This window comes from Rhinolophus hipposideros, assembly GCF_964194185.1.
Source record: "Rhinolophus hipposideros genome assembly, chromosome: 1".
Taxonomy (NCBI): Eukaryota; Metazoa; Chordata; class Mammalia; order Chiroptera; family Rhinolophidae; genus Rhinolophus; species Rhinolophus hipposideros.
Genome location: NC_138047.1, coordinates 19,351,142 through 19,375,609, shown reverse-complemented (window position 1 = coordinate 19,375,609; position 24,468 = coordinate 19,351,142). Strand labels below are relative to the sequence as shown.

General features: G+C 43.7%; 1 protein-coding gene across 1 annotated transcript in view; it reads right to left on the bottom strand.

Annotated features, from left to right (window-relative positions):
- Positions 1-24,053, bottom strand: part of RSU1 (Ras suppressor protein 1) — a 171,138-nt gene extending 147,085 nt beyond the window's left edge. Inside the window, exons 1-3 of the mRNA XM_081058044.1 lie at positions 23,782-24,053; positions 23,461-23,572; positions 3,590-3,640 (exon numbers count right to left, since the gene is read on the bottom strand). Of these exons, the coding sequence (XP_080914170.1) occupies positions 3,590-3,640; positions 23,461-23,569 (160 nt within the window). The 5' untranslated portion in view covers positions 23,570-23,572; positions 23,782-24,053. The remainder of the gene's footprint in view (positions 1-3,589; positions 3,641-23,460; positions 23,573-23,781) is intronic.
- Positions 24,054-24,468: the final 415 nt, after the last annotated feature.

Sequence of the window (24,468 nt, the reverse complement as noted above, 5' to 3'; positions counted from 1 at the left end):
GGACGGGATACAAAACAGCATCAGACTGGGCTCCTCGCCTCAGGGTACCTATAAGACACAGTTAACTGTATGAAGAAATGAGTAAATAATTTGGGACCTTAAATATATAAACTAAGTGAACAAGTAACAGGCCCAGAAGCAGTGAGACCTAGAGTGGTAAAGGAGGTTCTTTGGGGCAGAGACCCTCGGCTGAGCCCACGAGGTCGCTGGGTGAAAAACGCATCCGTGACCAGTCAGGGCCCCAGCTTTCGCCACCAGCGGATTCTCAGGTGGAGCTGAGGCATGCCATCCCAGCACGTCATTCCATAACTGCGAAAGACCCCAGTGGCTATACAGATAATCTGACACCACCTTGCAGGATCTAAGGTAATGTTTCTTTCGAGCTCTCACGGTCCAGCACATTTGAAACAAATCCATGAGACAGGAGTTTGGGGTGGCCACGACAAGTCCTGATACTGGTTAGTGCAGAAGAAACCGCCGCTCTCCCCACCATTACCACCACTTCACCTCAGACCAGCCTTCCTCTGTCCCCTCCCCTGCATTCACTGCTTCCTCCCATCACCTGCTCTCTGCAGGAGGCTCGGAGCCACCGTGTGCTCCGCAACAGGCATGAGACAAGACTAGGACATGGTCCCCGCTTTCCAGAAAGCCTAAGATGTATGTGGAGGGAGAAATACATGAAGCAACTGAAGGAAGTGCTCCACTGGCGTGAAGAGTCTATGAACAACAGGACTTTGCAAAGGGAAGAGAGATTTGCAGTTGGCCCTGCCGTTAGGGCGCCTCCACGGGCGGGTGGGGAGCGAGGCCACTGCAAAGTAGAAGAGAGGGGGCAAGGTGGTCTGAAACAGAGCAGGGCTGGGCAGGGGGAGGAGATGGAGAACCTTCCTAGAGCAGTACGTGAGGAGGAAAGGCTGGCTGCAGGATGTGGGCCAGAGCAGGGCAGGATGTGTGCTGCAGCTCAGGGAAAGCGGTGCTTCCGAAAGGAAGGCCTGGTGGCAGAACCTCACCTTTTCTCTGAAACCATGCCCACTGTGCCAGAAAGAACCTCTGTTGCGTTCCCAGACCACACCTGCCCAGTCACAGCGAAAAGGCAGAAGGAAAAGGTTCGCCTGCTACTCTGCCTCCTCCTGGAAACGCACATAGCTGGGAACGTGGCTGCAGGCAGAACAATTCCCCACGGACTTCCCAATTTCCAAAACCCATCGACACAGCCCCAACCCCCCAGTTCTAAATTTCAATAGTGTCACTGTAAAAATGATGAACCTTTAACAGCAACTAGCTTGATAACTTTGGAATACTTTTAATAAACTATACTCTAGAAAACTTCAAGAATTTCTGCTCACAAAACCTTGGGGAATTTATGGATCACGAGCCCACTTTCAGCTTCCTGGTGGCCTCTCTCGTATTGCACTAGGTAAGACCTATCGATGGCAAAACCACCAGCAGGGACAGAAAGTCAACGCGGTGCCACATGGTTCCGATGGCCTCGCAGATATTGACGCTGTTGTGTGGGGTCAAACCGTGTCCCCAGATTAGGTACCGGTTTGAATAAGCCAATCATTCATTCCCTAAGCCCACAAGTGGAAATGTCAGAGAATGGTATAACTGGCATGCTAGGAGAAAAACACAAACACAAGTACGTTTACAGACAAAAGGAATGCGGAGGGTTTCATCTTTTGAGTCCTAGTGGTTTTAATGTAGCGTTGTCAGCCAGTCCCTATTAAAAAACCACGGAAAGCGAAAGACACTGATTACAATAAAAAGTGACAGCAGGGCGTGCTCAGCCACTTACACATCATGCATATTTATATCGCCATCAAATAGACATATTTACTATAAACACTTGAAAAACCATAGCAAAGTCATTCATTTAAATGCCAGAAAAATAGTAAGAGATGCTAATTTGACCTTAGTGGAACAGATTGGGTGTCACTGACACCCCTCACAATGGCTTGAAACAGAATTTACCAAGACATTTAATTAGAGTTTGCTGGATTAGGTCAAGAATGTCTTAAATGAGGAAAAAAGAAAAAAAAAAATCAGGGAAAGAAGAAGAAACATGAAGTTTGGATCCATTCAGTCAGCCTCTTTCAGAGCAGCACAATTTAACTCCATGTTTATGCCTAAAATAATCTCACATTACATACCTAGAGGAAGAAACCGATCCATCGATCCCTCAGATTTCCATCTTTGTGGACATGTAAAAAAAAAATAAACTAAAACTATCTGGAGGATTTTATAAAGAACAGATCAATTAATGAATATAGTAGGAATAAAACATGTTTTGTTTTTCTGTTTGAATGTAAACTGATTTGCTCTAATGACACAGACCTAATAATGGTAATCTCGGCAATTAAGAAACGTTTTTATGAACTATGCAGTAATGAGCGTGAGGAGCTTCTGCTCACAAAATCTTGGGGCATTTCGTGAGGATGCCGTCCAGCCTGCTAAACAAACAGCAAGACCCCTCTGACTGGGATTAGGGTTCCAGGGGACAACAGGACAGTTTGCTACAAAAAACAATAAAGGTGACAGCATACTGCCTGTTACAGAAAGGATCACACGTTACCTGTAGCCCTCACTTTCAGCTGCTGTGGCCCCTGCTACTCAAACATGACAATTGTGCCCCCCCACCTTTGCTTGACAAATATGACCTTTTTGCTAAAAATCAACTAATCTGCCTGTCTCCTCCACACGAAGGGCCCTGCCACTCTTAATTCGAGATTATCAACAGCTCTGTGACATTGCTTCAAGCTGTATGTAACACACACACGCACATAAATTCATGGCACAAATCCCTCAAGATGACATTCTGCTCAATTTCATTGAACTCGGAAAGCTCCCGAACAAATTCTTGCCACATGATTAGAAAATCATTCAGGTCTGCAGGAAATATGGCAAGCACAAAGAAGTGACAGTCAATTAGGAATGAGAAAGGAGAGTGGGTCCCTGTCATTAAAGTCTTTAAAGCCACAGCTCTGACAATAAAATCATTCACACAAGGTATTCTTATAAAAGCATTAAATATACTGCGGTATATATTAACCACACTGTGACCTACCAGTACCCAACGGAATTTTTCTTGGAAACCAGATTCAAGAATTTGAAAATGGCAAATGCAAATTTATGTACTTTATTCAACTGTGTGGTTTTGTTCCCCTATCAAGAAGGGCAGAGAAGCATATCAATAGTTAAATTTTCCCCTTTGAGGAAGAAATCTAGATGAAAGCAAAGAACTCTTATTCTAATATTTTTTGATAACTTTTTTTCATGGCAACACGAATGCATGGCCCATCCGTTCAGGTCACTGCAGCATTCACCATCCCTGAATTCAGGACCATTCCCAAAAAAGTAATGTCATTTGTTTTCTTCACCTTACACACACAATAGGAAAGAATCCTCAAAACAGAGCAAAGTACAAAACTAGAGGGTGACAATATGCTAATAAATCTAGTGTCACCAAAATAAATATTAGGTTTCCCCAAACATTTGTCATTAGTGTCTTCAAAGGAAAAACAGGAATCAGCGGCATCACCACATTACTACCTAAAAGTCAGAAACTGGGAAACAAATGATAAAGTCAACTCACTTGTTAGCTTGTTGTGGCTGAGGACCAGTTGTGTGATGTGGGATAAGGAGACTGTAAAAGAAAAAAAAGAAAAAATCACAGTCAGTTCACGTACCCAAATTAGAGCTACACTCCTACAAAGTAAAGTGCTAAATTATTTTCACAGGTTGAAGTGTTACCGCTCACAAAAACAGAAGCAAGGATTCATAGAACACTGTCTGTTAAATGCGACACCAAATTAAGAAAAGTCATGTAATTAGCGGTGTGATTAGCACAGCAAGTTGGAGCTAATGCGATTAATGTTACAGGATCAGACGTTACTAGGGCCAGTCAGCTTTGCTTGGAGATCTGGTTTCTGCGGGCCCAGCCTTAGTCATCCAGCTCAACAAACCGTGCCCATGTGAGAACCAGCCAGCAGTGTGCAGCGGCCCAAAGCCCTGAGCTAAAAAACTATGACATCAAGGCAGAAAGATCAGGTAACTGAGGCTGGCAGCACGTTACTTCATCTACGCCCACTGTCAACCCAGAAATTCTTCTAACCGCTACCAGATGATCAAAAAATAAAAATGTCCTGTAAAAAAATGTTGGTTGACGTTTTAATGCACAGCAATTTTCAAACATTACCATGGAGGTTTAATCTGCTAAACAAGGTTAGTTTTGCTTAAAAGATGGTTTTCCCAAGTATAAAGAAAAAATACGAACACAGATCCACCAAAAAAGGAAAAAAAAAGCCCCAACAATAAAAGGGATCTGCCTTCCATTTTATTTAGGGTTCTAAAACTTTACTGTATGCTCAGCATCACACACACACACACTTCATTGTTTATATTACTGAAAACACGCATTTGCACAACCACATCCAATTCCAATACAGCATGACACGGTTCATTCTAGTCTCCTCCCTTTCCATATTTGTAATTCCCTTCTCTAACAGTGAGAACTCTGGTTTCCATTACCTTTAACCTGCCGACTTAATCACTACTCCTGTATGTAACTGCACAGAGGTGTCTCACAGCTAGACTGGGACAGCTCTATGTAGGGTTTCCGGGTGGGAATTCCCGCCCATTCTCAGAAATTTTTTTCACTTTCCCATTCCCGAATCCCGAGATACAAACTGTTTTCTGTTCTCCATAATGAATCATTTCCACAAAATGACGGCCGATACTACCAACCACCTGGGTCATGGAGTCGATTTTCCCAATTTCCCAACCAACTTTTCTTGGGATTTGGGAATGGAAAAGTGAAAAAAATTCCCAAAAATGGGAAGGCATTCCCGCCCGGAAACCCTAGCAATAAAAAGGAAAAATGTCTAAGAGATACATTGTAAGTAGTATGCTTAGTTCCCATTGTTGGTATTACTGGGTTCAAGGAGCCGATTTTCCTGATTTCCCAACCAAGTTTTCTCGGGATTCGGGAATGGGAAAGTGAGAAAATTTCACGAGAACAGGCGGGAATTCCCACCCAGAAACCCTAAGTCCCTATGCTTCTCTGCAGGCACACCAGAAGTCTGGTACTGATTCTTGGACAAAATCAGGCTACCTAGCGATGTGTAATGTTCTGTTTAAAGGTGACAACACTCTGAAGGCCCCCAGGGCTAGCCTGTTGACAAGTTTAGGGATGTGCAAACTAATGGCTTATACCTGAGTACACGTGCATGACCAGGAGGGCGTAAAACACAAGGCTGGACGCTACTGCCCGTGCTCTCCTGAAACTGATTCCTCCAGATGTTGTGATGGTTCATATCTGGAGATGAAATATGTCCTGGGCAGGTAAGAAGCCAGCCTGGGGAGTCACCAGTGAGCCTCTCAGGCCTCTGAGGCTCAGCTGTGCCTGCTTATTCCTCTAAGCCATGTACGAGTAGGTTCTGTGGATTCTTCGAGTCCTTTCAACTCCCAGTGTAGTAATGCAGTAACCCATCACCTCTCCACCCCTTCCTCCCACGTGGACACCTCCGCACTCTGCTCAGGCTTACCCTTCGTATCCGCCCCAATCTGCCTCTCCTGCCTGACCTTGGAACTCCCAAGCCAGGCTCCCCATCCCACACAGATGCTCTCCTCCCCACTCTACACCCCACTCTAGGCCACCATGCCTCCCCAAACACTGGGCACCTCTCTTTCTCTATCCCATTTACTGGCTTTAGGACAGCACCACTAGGGAAGTGGGAGAGAAAGGCAAAGCAGAAGAGCATTTCTGTAGTTTTTAAAAGTCACAATAATAGCTTGCCATGTGACATTTAAGATTGTAGAACCTGAAGACCATCTCAGACATTTTTACTTCTAAGAGTTAAGACTCTTTTATCTACCAAATAAAGCATACCTTTACCTCTGAGTTATACAGTCTGACATAAAAATAAAAAAATCTCAAAAAGCTGCGCTTGTACCAAACAAGATGTAACAGACGCACACATACATCAGTTGAGAGGCTGACCAGCTCCACGTGAAAACCAACCACAAACAAAGGGGCTACACAAAACAGGAGTTTCTCTCTCATGTACACACAGGTAATCCAGAAGTTCCTGTTGCTTGTTGCCCAACTATCCCCCATGCATGGGTTGTGTCTCACGGTCCAAGATGGGTGCCTGAGCTTAAGTGTCAGCTCTACCCTTCAGGAAGATGGTAAAGTGTGTATGGCGGTGGGGGAGGGGAGGGAAAGCCTTCTTCCTATAGGAAACTTCCAAGAAGTTGCACATGACACTTCCGCTTATAAGCAATTAATCAAAATTTTGTAATACAGTGATGTCTACCTGCGAGAGAGGCAGGGAAATGCAGTCTGTATTCCAGGTGACCATGTGCCGGCTAAAATTAGGGGTGAAACTAAATTAGGAGAAGATGGGGCGAAATGAAACGAGCAGACAACTAGTGGCCTATTACACTCCATCTGAGTATCACAGAAATCAATTCTGATTACAAAAGAAAACTGATAATCCTATCTCTTCCTCCTGCCTTAATTTTTCCTAAAATATCACAACTAATTAAAAGAAAAAAAATTTTGCTCTTTTCCCAACTAACATTCCCAATGGAAGATTTAATTAGGGAAAGCTGGTTCTTTCCAATCATTTCACTGTCATTCCAATAAGCACTTAGCAAGAAAGGAAGTTATAAAATTTAAAACTTTTTTTTAATAGATAAGAGAAATCCAATTATTGTTTCAGCTGATCACACCACTTTTTCTTTCTCACTATTGTTATAGGGATACATGCTAAATAAAGTAGGTGAGAGGGAGAAAAATTAGAACTGGGAAATAAAAGTTAAAAAAGATCTTTAAAATATTTAAGGCAGCAAAGGATGCTGGACAGGGTCTATGGGAAGGGCAGTTGGGTTGGACAGAATCAAAATCACAAAATCAGTCACAAAGCTTGGTACAGGCAAAGACCAAGTAGCAGCACACGTACTTATAAAACCAGCCACTCCTTTCCACTTGACAATGGTGAGTTCATTGTGAGTCTTGTATGGAAACTACACTGTTAAAAAAGAAGGAAGAAAAGGTCTACCAAAATAGAACAGATTATTTAAAAGTACAAAAGCCATTCTAGTCAAACATGTTGGGAAAATGGAAGCAGGCTATACCCACTGACCTGCCTTGCTAACCTAAATCACACACTGGGAGGTCTTCCACTGTGTGAATAACACTCTAATTGTCCTGCTACCATAAACTGTCAAGAATGAGCACTGCCAGAGCAGTGAAAACTGTTATTAAAATTCCTAGAGTCACATTCAACTATGCTTTGCCCAGCTATTTTCAAAGTATAATATATTTCAAGAGCCAACTAAATAACTAAGAAGTGAATTGACACAGTTAAATGTTACTGTGCCTTGGCCATCCTCTCTCTCGCCTTTAGAAATGGCATGTTGGTGAATACTGTATCTAAAAAACGAAGAGTGGGAAACAAAATTGGGAGGGAGCTGAGGTTGCTGGTACTGTATACATGATTTATGATCATTCGTACTCTAGCCAAAAAGGCAATCAGCAGGAAAACGCTCCAAGAGGAACTGGTTGGTTCAAAAATTTCACAAGAAAGACAAGCAAGGACTCACTTGCTAGGTATTTACTGAGCACACTCAGAGCACCGAGTCCAACTTGGAGATCCTCATAGAAGTAACGGCGGCCACACACACTGGGGAACCTGGGACGATCTCAGATTCCACTTACTGTTCTTCTCAAAACTATTCTGGTTTGGGTAATAAACTATAGTCACTGAATTTAGGAAACACAGAACAGGCACCAAAATCCCAGGTATGACAGGATCATGCATACAAGCCAAGTGTATCTGCAAGGATCATGGCCGTTCAGAAGGAAATGGGACGGATGACACATCCAAAAATGCTACAGGGCAGAGGGTACACCAGGTAATGAAGCTGGACTTGGAAGACATATGGAAACTAGAGGTTATGGGACAAATCTTAGGTCCCATATGTGAGCAAAAATGATGGACAACAGGGAAGGCATAGGACTGGAGGGGCCACCCGCGTTTTAATTAAATAAATTCAGAAAAATCAAAGGAATAACTAAACACTCCTAGAAAAAGAACCATCGTGTCTAGATAACATGTGGAAGCACATATTATTGTTTAAAATACGTTCCGTTTTTTTTTTCCTTCTTCATCAGCATAAAGTAGGCAGCATGAGAAAAGTATGATGAAATCCGCAGCACCATAAGATGAAATTACAGATCTGCTTTCAAAATAACCCAACATATTACAAAGATGTGGCACACTGGAAATTGTCTCTAGTTTTCAGTTTGGCAAACTGTTTCTTTGGTAGCACTTTAAAAAGAGTAGGCTTCACAGCAAGACATTTATATCCCCGGGGGGGGGGGGGGGGGCATGGCCAGGATAACATAAGGGGAAATGATACTTGAAAGTTTCCGCAATGCTGTCCTGGTTCGGAATTGGCCTTCTTTGGGTTCCAGAAGGAAGGTTCTGTAACGCTGGTCACAAAAACTAGACTGCAACACCAGTTCACTTCACAGACTGCATTCTGAATGGAAGCAATCAGAAAAACACTGCTACCATCAGAAGGCAAATGGTTTACCCTTTTTTGACAGCTCTTGTGGTATCAAATGCTGCCATGTCGGAAGAACCACCATACCTCCTGGGATATTCAAAGAGAACCAGCTTGTTTGACCTTTCCAGGGGACCACATTCAAATTCTATGTAATTCTACAGATTACATTGCAAACAGTATCGTCTGTTAATTCATGTCCTCCCAAAGGTGTAGGCCAAAAATAATTTGAACTCAAAATACATTATGGTTCCAATGGCTTTTCCATGTTGGCTTCCCAGTAGGCTAAACACAGCAACAGTCCTAAATAACCCTGATTCACAGACTCAACAGGGGTGTGGGACCCAGCCAGATGTCAGCAGCAGGAAGCTGGGTTTTATGTTTAAATGATTCATGATTAAAATGCCTGCCCATGTCACATGGCTGAAGTTATTTCACCCTTGATAGCAGGATACAGATTCAGATCTTAAATATGCAGATTCTGACAATACATTAGAGACAGACAATAAAATGTTTGGTACCAAGATATAATATAAATACCACATTCATCAATATACTCAGAATCATAAAAACATTTCTTTCGAATTTCATTCATAATTTAAAATTTCAAAAAAAAAAATCACCATGGTAGGAAAGCTTTTCTTTACAACTAATTATTTTGGAGAGTTGGAAACTCTTTAGGAACAAGTTTTCAAAATCGATTACTTGACTGAATTCTATTTACAGATAAAGGGTCTATCAATCATAATTAATTGGTCTTTCATTCAACAGAAAGCAATTCATCACGTGTGACCACTGAAAAAACTTTATTACCTCTTTCTGTACATAAATAAGAGCAAAGAAATCACATGTGCTGAGAAACTGCCCCCCCCCCAGGAGCTGGTCATTGATGGGGGGCTTTGCATCAATTGGGATTAAGTCAAAAGATCCTAGATCCAAGTCACTGTGTTATTAAAAATGTGGAGCCCACGTCATTCTCATCCAAACACATCACTTCAGGAAAAAAAGACAAAGGACAATTATATTTCTGAAGACATCTAGAGGAATTAAAGATAAAAATATAGTAATTAACTAAAATACACACAAAGTCATTAATTGCTCTGGAGGTTTGAATAGGATGGTATTAACAAATACTCAGCAAATTATCACTGTCTTGCGAGACTGTACTTAATGTGGTGTGAGAGGCACAGACCATGCGTGAGACGGTTACTGCCCTCAACAAGCTGACTCTTACAGTCATCCCCCCCTTATCTGCCTCTTCACTTTCCACAATTCCACTTACCTGTGGTCAACCATGGACTGAAATACTAACTGGAAAATTCCAGAAATAAACAGTTCGTACGTTTGAACTTGAGCACCGTTCTGAGTCACGTGACGAAATGTCAGGAGTCTGTCCCACCCAGGACGTGAATCACCCCTTTGTCCAGCAGACCCTCCCCACCCATCAGTCACTTAGCAAACCTCTCGTTACTGCAGTGCTTGTGATCAAGTGACCCTCATTCTACCTAACAATGGCCCAAAGCACAACAGTAGTGATGCTGCCTCTCCCCGTACGCCACACAGGAGCCGTAAAGTGCTTCCTTTCATGAGTACGGTACAGGAAGGCATTTTGAAAGAGATAAATACCACACCCACATATATTGTAATTGTTCTATTTTATTATTAGTTCTTGCTGTTAATCTCTCTCTGTGCCTAGTTTACAAACTTCACCATAGGTATGTCTGTACAGGAAAAAACATTACACAAAGGGTGCCAAAAATGTATACACGTTTTAAGAAAGGAAAACTGTTATTAAAATTGTAACACTCAATATATACCGATAACAGAAGATGAATACAAGTCACATTTGACTTCTGCAATTACAAGAGGTGCTCAAAGTGGTTCCCATCAGCGTCCAGACACTTCTGATGATGGTGAACTACTGCTTGAGCAACGTTGACCAAAGTGTCCACTTGTATACACCTTTTTGGCATTCCTGGTATGTAGGATTCAGTACTATCCGTGGTTTCAGGCATCCACTGGGGGTCTTAGAATGTATCCCAGGAGATAAGTGGGGACCACTGCATATGACAGGCAAAGGATTCACATTCTTAATATATAATGATTTTCCCCCTTCATACAGAATAGGTACTCAAAAACTGATGGTTATGATCAGTAATTAGGAAATTCTGCATTTGTTCAGCGAAGCACAGGCTGTTTGGAAGCTCTCACCATGGGAGCTCTAGTGGGGCAGGAGATCCGGTGAAGAGTCTAATGGTCTTTGGGGTGAGGCGTGAAGGCGATGGTTTGTGGGTGCCACTTGAGACACATCTGTTTGCTGGATCTGTGTGTGGAGGAGAGAGGCCGGGGGAAGAGGCCGGAGCAGGATTGTGGGGAGACACATCATGCCGGGAGAACTAGGAAGGCCTAGTAGCTGGTCAGAAAACATACCAGGTCTGAGCTGGGGTCAGCTGAGGAGTGTCAGTCCAGGAGACTAGTTATCTGAGACTGGAGAAGGCAGCACTTGGAAGTCAGGATAAGGAACTGCGTGGGGAGAGAAGCTGAAAGCCAAGGGTAAAAGCAGCAGTGAACTGCCTCCGAGAGCAAATCCTGCCATGGGTGCGGGAGGCAGCAGGCAGCACAGAGGTCAAGTATTTAGTGGCTGCCGAAGGTCTCTGGCTCTTTGAGCTCCAAGAACCACCTCGCTTGTGTAGGCAGCAGGTCTAAGATTCCGGTCTTCCTGCCTCTAGAGGGGGTTTGTCTTTACAGGGAAACGGGCTCTTGGGCTGAGGGGAGAGGTATGGAAGATGGTGCAGGGAACCACTGCTCGAGAAGAGAAATGAAGAATCAGAGAGAAATGTCTACCATCAGGCCCTGGGATGAAAAAAGGAAAACAGTGCCTGTGCCCCCAGCCCCCAACCCCACCTGTTTATCTCCGGGGACGCATGGAGGTTGAGAACACACCGTACAGTACAAAAAGGAAAGTACACACATTGACTACTGCCCGTGTCTCACTGAGTGTTGGGGGGGAGGAAATTTACCTTTCATCTTTGGGACATCTTAAAAGGGCATGCAATAGGTCATTTGTGGATATTTGTTTGCTATGTTTGGCCCGTAAAAACAAACAATAAAAAACAAACAAAAACAAAAAAAACAAACAAACAGGCCAGAATGAATCAGTCTCTTGTTTGGAAACACCTTTAGTGGGTTCTCTGCTCACTTGCTCCGAAACCATGGAAAAGTCACTCAAAAGTCTCTGTGCCTCATTTTTCTCAGCTAAAACTGCAAAGGAGGTGGTTAATAATGGGACTATTGTACAGAGTGATTGTGAGGAACAGATGAGTTCCTTAACCAAGTTCTTACCACCGCGCCAGCCACATTTTAAGCATTTGGGAAACATTAGCTATTGTTATTACCTCATTTTAACTTGTTTGATTCTAGTGAGTGGTTATAATGTGCCCAGCACTGCATATTGTTGTAGCAGGCATTACATAAACATTAGCTTTCTTATTTTTTGTTTGTTTCACAGAATCAAATAACTTAATTCAGACTTTCATCTTCAAAACGAGATTATCTGTGCTCCAGAGGAATCCAGGATCTGATGGCTTTATAATCTGGGTCTCATGCTGCTGGAAACTGTGTCTGCTTTGCTTTGAGTCTCTTTATATAACTATCATATTTTATTCAAGAAAGAAAGGAATTTTCCCATTCAGGATTATATTTTTTATTATGTTGGGAATTTCCACCATCTTGTAAAGAAGACTTCATCCAGGTGTGAATGTTATTTTCCCATTTTGGAAAGAAGTAGCTGGAAACCTGGAAACCTTGGCTGTAGTCTGAGTTCCGATTCTGGTATCTGTGAAACCTGAGAAAAATCACTTTACTTCTCTGAGCCACAGTTCCCATCTCTGTAAATACAATGAGGAGCTTACATATTTTGATTTCTAGGGTTCTGTAACTGTTTTCTAAAACTACAGCTATTTTATGTTACATAAATAAAATACTTTACACAACAAAATTAATCAGACAACCCCCGCAACCCTCCCCCCCCAAAAAAAATGAAAAAGAAAAAGAACATAGGTATATATAGAATAAAACTGACTCTGTACCTTGAACATTTTACTATGGCTGAAAAAACTTTCAACCATTTCCCTTTTAATGGGAGTTTCAAACCAGCTTACCTCCTATACGACATTTATATTCTATAATGTGTCATGGTATTTTATTGCCTCCTTTATTAAAGTAGTCCCCCCTTAGCCACAGGGAACACATTTCAAGACCCCTAGAAGATGCCTGAATCCACGGCTAGTACTGAACCCTCTACATACTATGGTTTTTCTTATATGAGGTGTGATCAAAAATTACAGTGGTTAAAAAAAAAGTGTTGCAGTAAAGACACATTGCCATTAATCCCTCACAAAATACTCCCCTTCACTTCGAACACACTCATCCCATCATTCTTGCCACTTTCTGAAGCAGTTCTGGAAGTCCTCTTTTGTGAGTGTCTTTAGTTGCACTGTCATGGCTGCCTTGAGGTCCTGAATCATTTTGACTTTGGGGAAGAGCCAGAAGTCGCTTGGTGCCAGATCCAGTGAATAAGGTGGATGAGGACACACCAAAATATTTGTATTGGACAGCTATTGCCGTGTTCCAGAAGCGATGTGTGACATGGAGCATTGTCATGATGGAGGGTGATTTACAGCACACTGGAAGACACACCTCCTCTCTACTGTAGCTCACACCTGACTGACTGCACCGAACAAGTTGAAACTTGTCACACGCTGTTACTGAGGTTCGACACGCTGCTTCCTGTATTGAAGTCCCTGCCTTTCCGTTGGATGGCACTCGGCAGCAGCATTCACCATATTTTGTGATCACAACAGAAAGGCTCTTTGTCACATATCGCTTCTGGTATGGCAATTTCTGTCAAATAAAAACATTACGGTGTGTCCTCATCCACCTTAGTCACCGGATCTGGTACCATGCAGCTTCTGGTTCTTCCCCAAAGTCAAAATGACCATGAAAAGAAAATGTATGAATCGATTAAGGACATTGAGGCAGCCATGACAGCACAAGATAAGTGTGTTCAAAGCAAAGGAAGAATGTTTTGCGGGGGATTAATGGCAATGTATCTTTTACTGTAATAAATTTTTTTAAATTTAAACATTCGCTGTAATTTTTTATCACACCTCATGTATACATACCTACGATAAACGTTAATTTATAAATCAGTCATAGAAAAATTAACACTAACTAATAACAAAATAGAATAATTACAACAATACACCGTAATAAAAGTTATAAGATGGTCATTTCTCTCTCTTAAAATATCTTACTATACTGTACTCACCTTTTCACTTAAAGGAAGCACTCTGCAGCTTCTCTCTGGCATATCCAAACTGCCAGCATCACTACTCTTTCACTTGAAGCCATTAAGTAAAATAATGGTTACTTGAAAACGAGCTCTACAATACTCTAACAGTAGATCTGATAACGACAGCTACTCACTGACTAACAGACAGGAAACGTACAGTGTGCAAATGCTGGACAAAGGGATTATCACATCCTGGGAGGGAGGTGGACGGCACAAGATTTTATCACGCTACTCAGAACAGTGCACAATTTAAAACTAACGGATTATTTCTGGAATTTTTCATTTAACATTTTTGGAGCAAGAATGACCACAGGTCACTGAAACTATGGAAGGAAAAATCACAGATAACGGGGGATAACTGTAAGTCTCAAATATTTGCCCCCTTTTGGGTGATCCTTCCCTTCCATTTTAAAGAGTATGTAAGACAGTGTACTCCACAACCTACCAATTCCACTCCTAGATCTACAAGCAACAGCAATGAACGTGTGTGTTCCCTGAGACATGTTTTCGTATGTTCGCCGCAGCACGATCTGTAACAGCCCCAACCTGGGAATGACCCACATGTCCACCAACAGCAGACGGATGAATAAACGGTGGTGCAGTCACTCCCTGAATCTGTAAACAACTTCACAACGTGAATGCATCTCTAGGACATGGTGGTCAGCAAGAGAATCAGATACTCAACAGTCCACACTAAATAATCCTTTTTTTAAAAAAAACAATACACAAAAACAGGCAAAACTAATCACTGCTTTAGAATCAGGACAGTCACTGAGAAGAGAGAAAGTGGGAGGTGTAGCTCCCAGGCGCCGATCGCATTCCGCTTCTTGGTTTGAAACTATGTCAATCTGTATTGTTACATATGCACTTAGCCACATGAATCCTTCCATAAAGATTTTAAGGATTTTTTTTTTTAAGTATGCGTAAGTGCTTTGGAAAAAAGAGGATTCTTGTTTCCTCAGCCAAGGGGCACGAGCCCAGGCAGGCCAGCATCTGTGGACATCTGTGAACACATTCCTAAATTGATGCAGAATCATTAGGCCCTACAGGCAGGTCCCGTGGTTTCCAGAAGGGGACCCGTTGGCCAGCAGGCACTCAGTGGCCACTTGCTGAACTAGCTGTTTTATCTTTGTATGTACATGAGCCTGTCAAAATCGTTAGTACACGAATAAGGCAACATAGCATAAGCTAAGAACACAGCTTCCAAAGTCTGATTGGCTGGGTTCCAATCCTGGCTCTACTTATTAGCCGTGTGACTTGGAGCAAGTTACTTCAGTTCTAGAAATCCGTTTTCTCAGCTATACACTGAATGATGAGGAGGAAGAGAATAATGAAATTGTGAGGTTTATTTATTTATTTATTTATTTATTTATTTTATTTTTTTTTGAAATTGTGAGGTTTAAGTGAAATCAGCCATGAGGAGCTTAGTACAAGGCCTGGCACGTGATAAGCAACGTGTGTGTGTGTGTGTGTGTGTGTGTGTGTGTGTATGTGTATTTAATACACTCCATGTATTAATATATATGGCACTTTAATTATATCTATATGTATTTTTTTTACCCCTCTAATAAAGTGTATACAACTGGCAGAACACAAATATACAATACGTTAAACAGGTATCTTTCACATGGCCTGAAGACAAATATTTACAACTCTAAAAAACCACTTACATATGAACATTTGATGTTGCAAACCATGTCACCAATTTCTGATCTGCACTGTCCTGAAAAACTCAGAGGCCAAGACCCCTTCCAATTAACTGCCTAGTCTGACGTGTGACTTTCATTTGGCCCAGTTTACCTGTGAATTCTGAACTATTCTGAGTCCAGAGGAATAACTGACAGATTCACAGAAAATGTATTAAATGAAAAGGCTCTTTATGAAGTATAGGCAAATTACAACTAAAGCTACCATTTCATGTAATGCAGGTTTATTCTCTTAAACTATATGAACCAGTATTTCCCAAACACAATTTTCTCTAGCACCGCACTTCAGTGTTCTAAGCTAATGTTCTAAGTTTGAAGACAGAAAAAACTGAATATTCAATGCAAAAAGATATCACACCTGAGCTCTTAATTCAGTTAACATTGACAGTTGAAGGAAAAGGGGAGGGTTCACAGTTAATATCAACCAGACAGAGAGTAAGTTTCTTCTAGTGTTTTCTTCAACAATTAAAAGCTCTGCAACAATATGCTAAACCTAAATTTCTGGGCTGGCAGGCTGGCCAAATGATGCATTTTATTTGCCCATCACAGTGTTTTCAACCATTCTGAAACCAAATGCCTTGAGGTAAGGCAGGCTGCCCCCGTCAGCCCCGGAAACCTGAGTCCTGGATATCTGAGCCAGGTCCCTGCTGCATTTCAGGGATGGGCAATAACACAACACGGTGTTGTAGAATGAAGGTGTCAGGTACAATGAAGGGTGCACTACACTTCCGCCACTAACTGGGTGATGCTGGGACTTACAGACGCTAGGTAACCTTCTGCTTGCTCATCGGTGAAACACTGACGATTAGGGTGATGTTATGTAAGTGTAAGAAGCACCTGCCCCACGGAAGCACTCACGCAGGAACCAATAATCGGACTTAGGACCCAGATGTGAAGGGCTGTTCTGTGATCCTTAAGATTCCAATGTGGAAGCCCTAATCCCCAGGATCTTAAATTGTGACTCTATTTGAAGATAAGGCCTTTAAAAGAGGATCAAGTTAAAAGGAGGCCACTAAGGTAAGCCATTATCCAAGTGGACTGGTGTCCTTATGAGAAGAGGGAGATGGACACACAGAGACACCAGGGATATGCGCGCACAGAGGAAAGAGCATGTGGGCTCACAGCCAGAAGGCGGCCATCTGCAAGCCAAGGAGAGAGGCCTCAGGAGAAACTAACCCTGCCCACACTGTGATCTCGGACTTCTTGCCTTTCAACTGTGAAAAACAAAATGTCTGTTGTTTAAGACCCACTCCCTAACCCCAGTCTGTGGCATTTTGTATGGCGGCCCTAACAAACTTAATAAAGTAGATAATGTTACACCATCATGTGTCTTTTTGGCCTTACTAACATCTCAAATCCAAAATACTCCTTCACACGGTTAAAGAACACACACTGATGACATCTGCCCAGAGGGGACGCTGAAAATTCCATTTTGCCCCATCTTTCCTTGGGAAGCATGCTGACTGAATCAGCACCTCTTCATTCAGAAGCCTCTGTGCCCTCAGCTGAGGTATCAGACATGCACTGCAGTCACGAAACTCCCCAATATTAAAGATGCTTTGGATCAGACAGATCGTAACGAAGGGGAGGTTTCTTTGCTTCATAAAGTACCATAAAAAGAGGATGTCTCTTTCCCAGAAAAAAGAGGCGTGATGGGGTGGGCAGGGCAGGAGGGGGTACTGCAGCAGCCCGGGATCAGTGAGTGTGGGCTGCGGAACCCTGAGCAAAGCGCAGAGGCTCAACTGACCCCTGAGAGCCAGGCACTTCATCTGCATGGACTGTTCCCTGGCCCCATTTGTATGCTCTCTTTTGCTTTAAAAAATAAAAAACAAAAACAAATCAACCTGTGCGAACTTGCTATTCAATGAAGCAATAGGCCTTTATGAGACGGAAAGAAATCAATTCTAGCTTTTGCTGTGTAATAGTGAGTCTCACACCTCTAGATCGAGTTTCTTTAAACCAGTTGCATGTAAATTTAAGAAAGAAGGACCCAGGGAAGGCTTTTCAACTATTATCCCTATCAATTTTCGCACCGGTTATCACAATTAAGAGCTGGCTATAAGGGCAAATCAGTGGGTGTTACAGTTTCTTACGAAAAATCTAAGCAGTTTAGATCCATGAAATGGCTTACAGTCTTCTTAACAGAGCAAATATTAATTCATCACTGGGCAATTTAAAGATTCAACACAGACGAAACTCCCACTCACCTCAGATAGTGCCCATCACAGGGGGAAAAAAAATCAATAAATAGCTATTAGTAACATACGGTTATTTTAATTATCAGTTGAAAAATTGCCAATAGTTTTTATGCCTGTATGCTACTCCCAACAGACATAAGCACACAACTGAAATCCAGGGAAATGCCCTGCGGCGCCCAGCCACCTCCCACCCTGTCCACGGCTGTGAACTTGCTGTGTGAGGCCACTGTTTCTCCTCCGGACCCCATCTCACTGACCATGCCCCTCTGACTTCCGGGAAGTCTCAATCAGGTGAGGAATGAGACATCGGGTGTCCAGACGTGATGACACAGTGAGACCAGCAGGTGAAGGCCACCAGATAAGTGCCATTACCGAGAATTCCAAAAGCTAAAGAGGTATCGTTTTGCACTGTTTACACAATCATAGATAAAACAGTTTAAAAGTATAACAATGGATATTAAGACTAATACGGGCCATACTATAGACTGAATACTTGTGTTCCCCCCAACATTCATTTCTGGAAATCGAACCCCCGTTTTGTGATATTATTAGGAAGTGGGGCGTCTGGGAGATCAGGTCATGAGGGTAGATGTTTCCTTTCCCCACGTGAGGACAGTGAGGAGACCGCTGTCTGTGAACCCAGAAGCACGTCCTCACCAGACACTGAATCTGCAGATGCCACAATCCTGGACTTCCAGCCTCCAGAACCGTGAGCAATAAATGTGTTTTATGAGCCACCCAGTCTATGGTAGTTTGTTGGAGCTGCCCGAATGGACTGAGACATGCCAGGTGGTACAGTAGGCACTTCACGGATAATGACAATAACTCTATGAGGTAGCTATTCTTATTATTCCCATTTTATAGATAAGAAACCCGAGGCACAGAGATGTAATGTGCCCAAGGTTACACAGCTAATAACCAAAAAGCTGCTCACAAGACAAGCAAAACAAAAAACAAACAAACAAAACAAAGCAAAACAAAAGGCCATGGCTAACTGGAACCAGAATGTCAAACGACTGAAAAAGAGTAAAAGGTCATTATTAGTTCAGTTACACCAAAGGGACCTCAATTTTTCTTTGTTTTTATTTCCTATCTGGATGAAACATTTTCCATTTTCACCCTGTCCTAAAACCAAATGCAAACACTGGACAGTTGTATTGTGTTGCCGATGGTTGTAAGCTGTCCTCCCTCTGGGAACCTGGGGAGAAGTCTGCGGCAGGAGACAGAGGCTACAATCCCTCTCCTGTGCTACACTTGCCACCTTAGCTCCCCTGAATTCTCAACTGAAAGCAAGAGCATCCTTCAACCCAGTTTTCCCAAGCAGTATGCCAAGTGCAGAGAAAACAAAAGCATGCACAGCAGGCCCAGAAGGGCCACTTAAACCGGGCTGGATGGCATGGTGGGGAGCTCCTCAGAGTCAAGTGCACAGAGAAGGCATAAGTGACAAGTGGGGGGAAGGAGTTCGCTGGAGAGAGCAAAAGGCTCCTCAGGCCAAGACACTGTAGGTTTCAAAACACAAAGGTGGCCTATACAGGCCGCTGAGAGGAGCAGAAACATAAAAGGTCCTCATATCGATTACAGCTAAAGGACAGGGTCTTCCCAGCTGTTATCTTTCCCCCAAGATGGCCTCCAGGCACACCTCAGAGATTTCACAGGTTCGGTTCCAGGCCACCGCAATAAAACCAGTATCACACTAAAGCGGGTCATAATCATTTTGCTGGGGAAGGATCTTCCCTTCAATTAAAAAAAAAAAGTGCAACATCATCTGTGAAGTGCAATCAAACGAGGTATTTCTGTTAACTGACAATCCCTAATAGAAGTGACCACTTCCAGGTTTAACGGAGCTTTTGAAACGGCTTTCCAGATACCCATGAGTAAGCTTGTGGATTATTTTGCAGGGTCCTTTAGAAAGACCACTTCCTCTGAGGCAGGCTACTTTTCTTTTTTAAGATTGATAGGAAAGATATTTTCGTCTGACCTGAAAAAGAAATGATAAAGGCCTGACCACCCAGAGGGCAATACACTTGAAGAAATTAAAAAGTCACAAAAGACTTAAATAAAGGAGAAAAGTCTCCTAGGTTACGGATGGGATTCTCGGCTCCCTTGGAAGCTGATAACGGGACCTGCAAAGGCGGCTTTAACATCCAGGTGAAGACTGCTGGGTGGGATAGTTTCTACAGTGCAATTCCTTTAATAAGAAGAATAAAATCAGTGCCATTACTCTTGGAAGCTTTAAGGAGAACATGTGTGCAGATTACATGTCACATGGGGGAAAAAATGAAGGAAAAGGAAACAAGGGCAATTTCACACAAAATACAGCAATCTAAATCTAGGCAAAAGTGCCAACCTTCGAGGTCCTCATAAGCCCCATAGAAAACATCAACATGGGACACCAATGCCTCCCCCAGTCTAATAACCCATGCTATTCCTGGTTCAGGCCATCAACTGTGTTGGAACTGGTGACATCTGAGGCTTACAGGCTCCGGGTGCAGTCATGTTAAGCTCGGAACCGCCAGAGTGCTAAAGCAGGTGACATGCATCTGTGCACTCACACTAAACCAGTCCTACCAAGCGGGTACTTACGTCTCCATTTGATGAGGACACACTTGAGGCTCAGAAAGGTTAAGCAGCTTCTCTAAAGTTTCACAGCACTAAGGAGAAGATGGAGAATTTGAAGCCAGTCTATTCAATGCCAAGGCCCTACGACGCGTAAGCACTATACTCTGCTGCCTCGCAGGGCAGATCTGACGAGATCCAGAATCTGGCAGAAAACTCTAGAACCTGTCTGACGGCTATCTCCAGCCTACCAAGTTTGCCCCATCAGAAAGTTTTTGGTACCTAGGCTCCTGCAAACATTTTTGAACGGCAATGTACTGCCTCAGAAGAAGCGCTGTGCTTGTGAGACACAATTCTCCCAACTAGAGACATGTGATAGACTAAGTACAAAACCTCCACTGCTATCTTCAAACCTTAATTCTTGCTTATCTTTTGAGAAACTGAAAAATGTAAGGAGAATGAAGGGAAAGTCTGAGGCGCAGTAACTGTTCTCTGTCCCTGAAAATGAATCGTTCCCGTGTTTGATCTTCACACAAATACACAAAACTCATGATTACTGTTAACATTTTTTAAGTAAGGGAATATGGAAATTCTTGTACCACCAGTACTGCAACCGTGTCAAACTTTACTATGTAAAATATTAAAATATATAGTAAGCATTATGTGCATTACTGATAAGTGAGTTCCAGTTGAGGAATGAGCTTCTGAAGGCATTCTAGAACCCTCAAGCCTCCAGGACGCCAGAAGTCAGGGAGTTAGAGCAGAAAGCAGCCACTCCTCGGGTCTGCACACACTACAGAGGCCAAATTCACTTCCACTGAACTCCAGGAAATACTGTTGTTCTTCCTTAAGCTACTTTTCTGGGAAAATGTAAGTATGATCTTAATTTTCGCCACCTCATATTACACCGGAAACATCTTTTTCAGGAAGCAAGTGGCTATCTTTTCGTCTTCAATAAAAGCCAAGGCCTCAAAGACATAATGCCAGTGAACTGAAACAGCCAACGCCTCTCTCCCTACTTGTACATATTACATAAAGAATCCCCTTCAAAGCTGAGAAGTATAACAATCCTCTGCTGAGAACAAGCTCTTTCTTCAAGCACGTGCTAGAATAAAAACAGTGCCAAGGAACAGAAAGCCACGGGGCCAAGAGTACAGCCCAGCCAGGCCTCCTGCTGGCCGCTCACCATCTCTTCCCTCCACTGAAGCACTGCCCCCAACGACCACCAGCATGACAGTGGAGCCAGGCAGGAACAGCGTGGGGACAAGGCCAGGTCCGCAACTGCCAATTCAGTCCCAGCGATATCTGCTCTATTGCTGCCACTGAAAAGCCATCACCACAGGCCAACATATACCAGGAGGCTGAGAAACTACTTAGTACAAAAACTAAGCTTAATGGCAAGTGTCCTTCTAAGGGTCACCCAATGCAACCTGTCTACAGCTTTTCATCCGCTTTCCTTTCCTGAGAAGCACCAATGGCACCCAGCCCAATCTCTGTCCCAGAAATGACAGATTCACAGTAAATGTAAATCTGCTCTCTCCATGCCTCATGAGCAATCCATCGTCTTGTAGGGTCTCCTGGACCTCCCCGCTTCTTCTCCAACATCACATCCTGGTCTGGTTCTCGTAAACTCACAGGCCTAATCCATCATTCTTTCCTTCATTGATCAAACATTGTTGAGCACCTACTCTGTTCCAGACACTATTATAAGGAAGGCAAATATAAATACTGCACAGCTTCAGCCCCTCCAGTCTCCCAGTGGGGAAGAGAGACGTCTAGATTCAAAACACATTACAATCCTTCAGTTTGGAGCATGAAGAGTCAGGAAGCAAGGCATATCCAACTTCAGAGAAGAGAGAGTAACTATGTCAGCTTGATACAGACAGAGAAGGAATCACCTCGGCTGTGACATCTGAGCTGACTCTTGATAAAAAGTAAGATTTCCGGTGGAAAGGGAGGAAACTATACCTGTAACAGCACACAGACTGGAAAGCGTGTGCCCTGGTTCAGGAAAAGCAATGAAGTAGTATGACTGGGACACCAAATGCATGGAAGGGATGGGAGCTAAGTAGGTTGTGATCAGGTTCAGGAAGGCTTGCCTGTCATAACAAGGAACTTGAAGCATTATTGTTGGTAATCAACAACCAGGAGACGTGTTTAAGGGAGAAGGTCCAAATTGAAGCCTGAAGAGTGTTTTGTTGCACCTTTATAAAGCGGTTTTGAAATATTGGAATTCCTTGCCAACTTCTAAAAATTAGGAAACTTAACCTGGATTCTTCGCTTCTCAGAAAAGAAAAATCCTGGCAACACAGGGCCAGCATCCTCAGGTGGTAACAGTTGCTTGGATCTGAGCACCAGGTGTAATAGTAGCTCCCCATTCAGATGGAAAACTATCAAGGCATTCACAACAGTCCTCACTGAGCCCCTGCAGGCATCTGAGTCTGCCATTCCTCATTTGAAGGAGAAAGTAACACTCTATGATGTGTGTTACAAAACAAAACAAACTGAAAGCAACACAGTGACTAAATCACAGGGGCAATAAAACTAGAGAAAAGAGGAAAAGTTAGGAACCCAGCACAATAGAACAAGCAGGCGTAACAAAAGCCTGAAATAAACACCCGGAAAAAGGTAATGAGTCAAGAAAGGCTGAACACACGCCAAGCGTAAGAATCCGTAGCATGTAATTTTTGTGTGACATTTGTTCGAGGACCAAAGACCACATTAGCAGAAAGGAAAAATGACTCAAAAATGATTGTCAACTAAAAAATAGAGTGACTATTAAGTAAACCATGCGGAAAATCCATCCAAATCCTATACATCAGAGACCACCGCTGAGGGTACAGCCGCACAGCTGCAACCGTGTGTGTAATTCTTGCCCGGGGTCTCAGTCTCGTCTTCCAGTCAAAACAGAACCCACCTGATGACAAACTGTCTGCATTAGGGTCTTGACAAGCGACATTAACCAGCAGGGGTGGGAGGCAAACCGTTACAACTCCTCCCACCACGACCCGGGCAGTGACTTGGGAAACTTAACAGCCCTTCCCGCTCCTCCCCGGGAAGACCCTGCCCGGGAACTCACACAGGCCGTTGACATCCAGCATGTTGGAGATGCCGCGGTCACTCATGTCCACTTCCGGCTGGTTCTTCTCCCGGCTCTCCTCCACCAACTTCTTCAGAGACTTGGACATGATCTGTACGAAACGACAACAACGGAGCACGTGGGCGACGGCCAGGAGGGTGCAGGGACAGAAAGGAGAGCGCCCCTCCGGTTTTCCCCTGGCCCTGCAAAGTGGGCATCAGCGGGCAGGGTCCGGCTGCAGCGGGCAAGTGGCGAGAGTCCAGCACCCCTCCGAGCCAAGCGGAGACCGGCAAACCCACATGCAATGCCGCACCCACTCACCGCGGAGGGCAGCACCTAACAGGCGGGGCGTGAAAACACCAGGGCTGCGCAGGACCCTAGCACCACCGCGGTGAGACAGATGCGGCCGGCCGGAGGGGAAAGCGCCCCAAACAAGGAACACGCCCTGTCCCGCCGCTCCGCGCAGGCGCACTCCGTGCTACGCGCCTAAACTCGCCCACCCCGCGCTCGCGCCCGACCTTTCCCAAATTAGGAGAACAGTTTATTAGACGTGGCCTCAGGCGAGGCTTCGCCCTTAAAAGAACGAACATCCCGAGGCCGGCCAATCACGTCGGTTATTCGGCTTCGAGGCTCCGCCCTTCACCGAGATTAGTCCACCCAAATTCCGGTTTGGAATTTCGATTGGACAAGAGACGGCGCGTGCGCACTAGCGCTAGCGCAGGCTCAGTTCGTAGTTGAAGTGCAGAGTGCTGTGGGCGGAAGTGGGGAAGTTTAGGAAGGGATTCCGAGCTTAGGTTCTGGGAAAGTAGAAATAAACTTTCTCTGTGTCCTGCTCCTATAGTTGTGAATCCACTAATCGGAAGTTGCTACCATTAGTTCCTTATCCACGATTGTGCTTCCCAATATATTATGAGCTTGTCAAAGACAAGAATCCATGGTGGTCTCTGTGTCCCCTCACCCAGCTCTCAAACACGGACCTCTGTGTCACATGAAGGGGAAAATACCAAG